Source organism: the organism of the source record quoted next, unplaced genomic scaffold (assembly GCF_019419815.1).
Source record: "Pyrus x bretschneideri cultivar Hongxiangsu unplaced genomic scaffold, Pyrus_bretschneideri_v1 Contig5, whole genome shotgun sequence".
NCBI classification, from domain to species: Eukaryota; Viridiplantae; Streptophyta; class Magnoliopsida; order Rosales; family Rosaceae; genus Pyrus; species Pyrus x bretschneideri.
The window spans coordinates 4679285-4686395 of record NW_025999787.1 but is presented as its reverse complement, the minus strand read 5'-3'; the positions used below and the strand labels follow the sequence as shown (position 1 = coordinate 4686395).

General features: G+C 35.6%; 1 protein-coding gene across 2 annotated transcripts; it reads right to left on the bottom strand.

Moving 5' to 3' along the window:
• Positions 1–839: 839 nt before the first annotated feature.
• LOC103941267 lies at positions 840–7111 on the bottom strand. 2 transcript variants are annotated; one of them, XM_048569045.1, is made up of 15 exons: positions 6960–7111; positions 6476–6638; positions 6246–6354; positions 6046–6168; positions 4746–4850; positions 4282–4365; positions 4076–4191; positions 3815–3916; positions 3592–3705; positions 3402–3458; positions 2939–3005; positions 2731–2784; positions 2172–2246; positions 1616–1663; positions 840–1302 (listed from the first exon to the last, which is right to left on the bottom strand). In XM_048569045.1, the coding sequence occupies exons 2-15, from the start codon at positions 6493–6495 to the stop codon at positions 1210–1212; spliced, it is 1167 nt and encodes a 388-aa protein (XP_048425002.1). In that variant the 5' UTR covers positions 6496–6638; positions 6960–7111; the 3' UTR covers positions 840–1209. The 2 variants fall into 2 exon arrangements, with proteins under 2 accessions (XP_048425002.1, XP_048425003.1); XM_048569046.1 differs by having other exon boundaries at positions 1628–1663.

The following is a 7111-nucleotide window of genomic DNA, read 5'->3' as shown; positions in this document are numbered from 1 at the left end:
ACTCTTTTTTGGTCAAAAAATAAATTAAAATTTGTATGTTAATAAATTTAAATATTTAATGGAAGACATTAAATAAAATGCACATTAATTATTTTGAATTAAGAAAACTTCAAGGATTATAATCAATATATAATTTAACACCAGATTTATTTTAAATTTCAATCTTCTTGAAAGATAAAAAGTTTAAGCCCCACCTTTTTTTCCCCACTCACACGTCATCAAATCATTCCACTCATAATGTGAGAGCATTTTCTCGTAATTTTAAAGTTATCGAAAAATATAACATGTTAATGTGGAATACATAGATATAGGCTCAACAGGCTAAAATTAATTTTTATAATCTTACGATAAACTTCAAGTTATCCAAGGATTAAGATTTAGTTTCCTAATTTTTTTTAATCGTTTATTAGGTTCCGCAAACAAATTTTTTGATGGCGATACTACTTTTTGTTTCCAATTAAATTTACTCGGAGTTTCATAAGTTGACGTATTGTAGCTAATTTTTAAAGTTTTACACTTCACTTTCAATTTGCACTCAAAATTAGAGTTCTTAATCGCTAGTTCGACCTTAAAATCGATTTTAATAAATCATTTGGTTTAACCAAAAGCTTAAATTTTTTTTTTTAATTTTTTTTTATAGAGAGATTAGGCAAGATTAGCTCTTCGTCAGCAATCATAAGCAAGACACCAACCCTCTCCCCAAGGAGAAAGGACAGTTGCAACCAAAACCGCCCACCCGCCCCGACTAAAGCTTAAACATTTTGATCTCCAAACTAATACTAAATACGTAAACATCTGAAATAATGATTTAGATCTTCAACACCAGGTTCTCATCGATGGCATTGATGCGCTGCATTTTATATAAATAGTTTAACTCCAGAATCCATACAAAATTGGAATCCAACTCCCTTCGCAGACCACAATTCCCTTGGTGAAAGAAACTGGTAAGGTAAAATTTCTATACCTTGGTGAAAAAGAACAAGGCAGAAACTCGACTCTATCGATCTCAGGCAGGCTAAATTTCTCTCCTCTTATAAACTAACAACGTTTAAGATACATCTCAGCAAAGGGAGAAAGTATTACAGTAGGAATTTGGACTCTTCAACACACCCCCTTTGTGGCCGAGTGAAAACATGTACAAAACGAGACGGGGGATGCATGGGGGTCGGGTGGGGGTGGAGGCTTTTGTTTAACGGGATAAACATATATTTACCCCTTTCCTTTCTTAGCAAGGTATGCCTGGTCTGCGCCGAGGAGGCGAGCCTGGAATTCAGCCCACTCATTTTTGCACCTTGTTCTCACCTGCATCAGGAACCAGCCAAAGAAAAGTAAGTCAGTCACAATCACAAAAGTTCTATGCAGTTTTTCCCCAACAATTATGAATGCAACTAGCAACGATTTGGAGGCAGAATAAAGTATGAAGAAAGGGTTAATTTACTACTCCAGTAAATATATCGAATGGAAGCCAATAAAATCATGGGCTGTTATAGTCTACATGGTCGTAACCATATGAAAAAATCTACTGCAAATAATAAAAAACGCGGCTAAACTTATATAAAGGTAAAAAGAAAAAAGAGAAAAAGCGTAGGACGTATATAATAGGATCTTATTTTACCATATCACGTACCCCTTCCCATGGAGCTTTTCCATCCTCCTGATTTCCCTGAAAATTGATGATGATTTAAGAAGGATCAAGATAAACAGGTTCTTTTATTACAGCAATAAGACAAGTGTTTGACATAATTTCACGACTACAAGAAAACATGTAGCTACAAAATGATATGATAACCTCCACCTTGTGCTAATGGTCTTTCAAAGGTAGAGAATTGCCTTGTTAACAACTTAAAAATAGAAAACTTATTGAGAATAATCTCACATCAGACAAGCCATCGCATCAAAAGCACAAAACTATTATGCTTCCCCGTCAACACCTATTTCTATTCTTGTATGAGATAAAGATTAACCAGATATCAACCCTTTCAATTTTCATATAATATTCTAAACCTAACCAAATCAAGATACATCCCTTGCTTACTTTTACTATACCCCTATACAGGACAGAGACATCTATGTATGATTTTTGTTTTGGTCATAGTCCATGTACGATATGGATATAAATGTGCCTATACATATGGATTATCTATCTAGAAACGATACCAATGATCACTTACCTGGCCCCCAAGAGAAGGAATTACTTGATGAACAATCCACTGTGAATCAACTACACCAATCTTTTCATGAGCAGGCTGGAGAGACAAAAAAGAGGTTAGGCATAATCCTGTTGACTAATATTTCATACTTGTACTTTAAGCATTTAGTTAGTTATCATTTAGACTGGTATACAGTTGTCACTCATTTTCAAGTTCCTTGGTTTTGAGTCTTTTGACAACAATTGCCACCTTAGTCTCATTACGTTATTTCTTCGTTTTAAGGAAATCCTCTGCAGATACTAAATGAAAGCTAACCTTTGAACTTTCAAGGGAAAGAAGGGAGACTATCACTAAAGGCTAAACAAAGTTTGTCTTTTCCTTTTAAGTATTTTTCAGCTAGTGAAAATGGAGAGGGGCAAAAGACAATTAAATGGAACTGTGAGCTAGCAGGCATCATCAAATGCACGTTTTGGAAGTGAGCAATTGAAACATAACCAGCAATATAAGCAAATAACATAGCTGCAAAAACCATAAAAAGATAATACAAAGAGAGGAGCAATAAAATGCAAAATCTGCTAACCTCTACACATCTTCTGAGAGCAAAATCCAATCCCCATCCATGCACTAAATCATTCTACAAGTACACAACAACTCATTTCATTATCAGTTGCAGGGAATCCTTGAAAAGATAAAACGATCGTTCAAAAGAGAAGATCGTATGATCTGCAAGATCTTGTAACTGACTACGTATGAATAGATGAGCCAGAAATTACAACTGTACACCATACTTGGATCATATGCCATGCGCAACGCCAAGCTTCCCGTGAAAAGACGGGGGCCATTATTTCCACAAATCTGAACACCCAGATGGAAGTGTGAAACTGTTAGAATCATTCTGACTATAGCTTGAGACAGAACTAAAGGAAAACAAATTTCCTCCTTTTCCAGTTACTGAATCTGCCTTCAACCTAAAGTTGTTTATTCAATCTTGCGAAAAGCATAACCATACTAACAAGCACACACTCTGAACAACTTAGTAAACTTAGATTGAATACAGCTCATGTTAAAAATTGACCATGTTAATTTAAATTTTTTTCTAGAAGCACCCAAGATATTTGCACATTGTTTGAGAACAGGCAAACTTACACAATCTTAGACAGTTAGAACCATATGCATGCTCACAACAACATACATGTCCACACACAAGCATGCTCATGGTACATGAGAGAGAGAGAGAGAGAGAGATCATACGCAGCACAAGGAGGAAGATGTGGGTCACTACACCAGCCTGGTTTTTCTTCTGTATCCCTGTTTATCAATCCAGACATAAGGAAATGTGGAAATAACTTCCAATACATGGCACATTTATTGCTGCATGATGATTTCAGTGTCAGTGTATAAGGGGCAATGGGCGTTGAGTGAAAGAGGAGAAAGAGAGTACTTGTGAACTTCTCTGTCACCTCTCCTCTTTGTCATCTCCCATGTCAGTCCATCATTGGGCTCAAGACCCGGTTGAGAGATCTCCAAACCATATTTCTTGACCAACTGTATATACCTGGTAATCATGCGGAACATCAATTGGAGAATAAGGTAAAGGGGAATGAGAAGAAAACATGAATGGATAAAGTAGGACCAGAAACCATGATTGTTAAAAAAAAACGTACTTCTCTGCATTGAAATGTTCTACTCCCAAATCTTCATCCCAAATGAAAATATATTCATAAGCTGCCACGACATCAGGATGCAAAAATCTCTTTGCATACCACCTGCAAAACAATGGAAAGTATGACAACTGGCCGCAAAAGATCAATTCCTAAATGACAATGCAATAAGAAAAAAGACTGCAACTAGTTTAAATTTTGAAAAGCTTGTTAATTGAAAAAAGTCACATAATGAGATTTTTGCAAAGCACCATTGAGACTTACCATTTTGCTTGTCTCTTCACACTAACATGAATTGCCCTCTTTGACCACTCAAACTCTTCCCACTCGCTAGTCCGGCCATCATAGTGAAAAAGCAATATTGTGAAGTTCTCGGAGAACTACCAAATGTAAGACCAAACCTCAGTATTCTTGAAAATCAAATCAATAAATACAGAGAAAAAAAGAAAGGGGATAGCACATTTTTCAACCTTTTTAACGGCTGCATCAATATTCATTTTCTGATTTATACCAACAGTAAATGATACCAAATACTTTGGCGTTACTTTCAGATCCTGCAGAGTTCAAGATTGTCAATTAAAAGCATTTTTCAGACCAAAATTATTAAGCAACATGCACAATTCATAATGGCCTCCAAGATGGAGTGTAAGAGTAGGACTACTACTGCAAGATCACACACAGATATATCCACATACAAACTATTATATGTATGCATACAAACAAAGCTTGACAAGAAATTTCCACCATATGCCTCCAACCAATCTTTCCTTCCAATATCCATCTCCATAATCTGCCCTTTCTACTTAAACCAAACCCTTGAATCCTAATTCATTCAGACATGTGAATACATCATAAATAATAAAAATAAGAATGTTTTGAAAATTAAAATATACAGCTACTTCCACTATGATATCAGATATCACAGACATCATACCTCACTGGGTTCACCCCACAATCTCCGGATATAAAGATCAGATTGAGGAACAATAATTCCTGGGGGTAGTGTTTCCGCACCACGTGGGTTTGTTGGAACATATATCTGTCAGAAAATTAACAAAACAATATGAAAGGACTATTACTTGGAATGTAATGGACATGAATTATGGGTGAAAAATTAGCACTATGAATAAATGCTTATGACCATGGCGATCTGGAATCCCAGGCTACAGTACATGCATGTAGCAACATGCAACCACATCAAATGGAAAATGCCACAAATGCTAGAGTTCTGGGAAAGAGAAGACTGTAGTCGTTCTTTTATCCTAAACTTCTATCTTGGGTCGCAGTCAGGCCGAGATAAGCATTGTCAATAAGATAGATTCACCACAGATGCACATACTCCTGTGAGGCCACCACCCATTATTTGTCTGAACTGATATGCAGTGGATATGATCAGGGTACATCATATGTCATCTTGTAATTCTAATCAAAATAAGGTATGATCGTGGTTTTAAAATATGATTTTAGAGCCACAGGGAGCCATTCTTCCTCTTTTCCTCACTAGTGTGACAGATAAAAGATAGATATGGGTTCTTATATCTTATGTTTGTTTTTTTGGGGGTGATGAAAATGAACATGATATAAGAACAAGAAATCAATAGGTGTGCTATTGATTTAACCTTTTATTTAAAGATAAATAAATTTAGTATATACTACTTCTATTGCTGTCTTTTTACCCATGTTTTTGGAAATTTGCCTATTATTGTATCATACTCTCTATCGATTCTATTGTTCCAGCATAGTTCAAAATGTGTTGTTTTGATGTCTTCAAGGTTTCTACTGCTCAACAATGAAGAAGAGTCTTACCTACAAGAATAATAAGAAAAGAAAGGATTTCGTAACCCAAAATCAGTCACCTAATAGTCAAACTCAATGTATGTACTTAGGATCACAAAGTCCACGAAGAATATCAGGACGAAGTGTATTTGGTCAGACAACTATTACAACATGACAGTGCAAAGACAATCATAAGGATACATCTTATTTATAAAAAGACAAAATATAATCCTAAATACGCAGCCATGAAAAATTGGGCATAGATGAATATTTGCAGCATCGGCCTAAACAGTTTCGGAACTGCTTATTGTAGGATTATCGACAATATTAAGCAAACACACGGATTCCGTCACCAAATTTAATATTGAATTGCCACAATTATAAAATATCTTATACAAACAACAGTAATAAAATCAACAAGAAAATGCACATATTCAGAGATGGAGCACAATAAGTACCTTAGGGACACCCTCTGATCCTTCATCTTCAAGACTCTTGTTTGAAGGGGAAGGAGTACTAGGTCTACGTAGTTGGGTGAAGGCTACATCAAGAGATGTTATAAGGCTTGAAGGTAACCTAATCTGTGAAATTCAAAACAAATCACATACATATACAAGTCCAAATTCTATATAGCCACATACAGATGAAGGGGAATTACCTTGCTTAGAGAAACCATCGGTAATGATACACCAATAAAAAATCCAAAGATAACTCCCAAAATTGTAGTGAAAATAAGCCTGGCACTGTCATTTGATTTTTTAACCCCACTGAAAAATTCAAAAAAATCAAACAAATTAAAAAAAACAAGACTAATGATGAACAGAGAGTTAATGTAACAATCTTCAGGAAGCATCGGTATTCGGGATCATCATGTTAATACGCACGTACCTGCGGTGTACAGTGCCCATTATTGGTGTTGTGTCTGAGACTCAACTCAAAGCTCACACTCCCAAAAAAACCTCAATTGATTCAGCAACTTCTCAGGCCAATATTGCATTCTTCTTCAACCCCACAATCTTCTATCAAACTAAAAATCTCCAAACTTTCACTCCTAAAGTTAACATAAACAATCACAACCAAATCAATTTAATAATTTAACCCTGCTCACTTCTCATTCCTCATATCACATTCTTCATCAAACCCATAATTTACTTATATAAATATCAAAATTAATTCATATCCCAACGTTCGATTAAACAAAAAAATTCTATTGCAGCATACGAGCCTAATGAAAAGGAAAAAAATGTAAAAAAAAAAACTGAACACGAATTAAAATTCACATTCTTCTTCGTTTAACGATCAATAAATTTGGGAATCAAAAAATTCAAAAAACACGAAGGGCATTGCGGAGATTCTATGGTTTGGAACTTACGGCGGTGGCCGGAGATCGTATCGGAGACGGAGAGAGAGAATGTAATGGCACAGCGTCTGCAGCACCTCCCCGGCTACAGTTGTTGGTTTTACGTTTTTCTCCAGTTGTGTGTTTGATGAATTTTTTTGCCCGCTTCGCTCCTCTAGCTTTTG

Coding starts and splice junctions, on each gene's coding strand:
- LOC103941267 (XM_048569045.1), bottom strand. CDS start 6,495: ATGGGCACTGTACACCGCAG. Junction 4,366..4,745: donor TGTGGGGTGAACCCAGTGAG/GTATGATGTCTG, acceptor TGAACTCTGCAG/GATCTGAAAGTAACGCCAAA. Junction 3,459..3,591: donor GGTGACAGAGAAGTTCACAA/GTACTCTCTTTC, acceptor ATTGATAAACAG/GGATACAGAAGAAAAACCAG.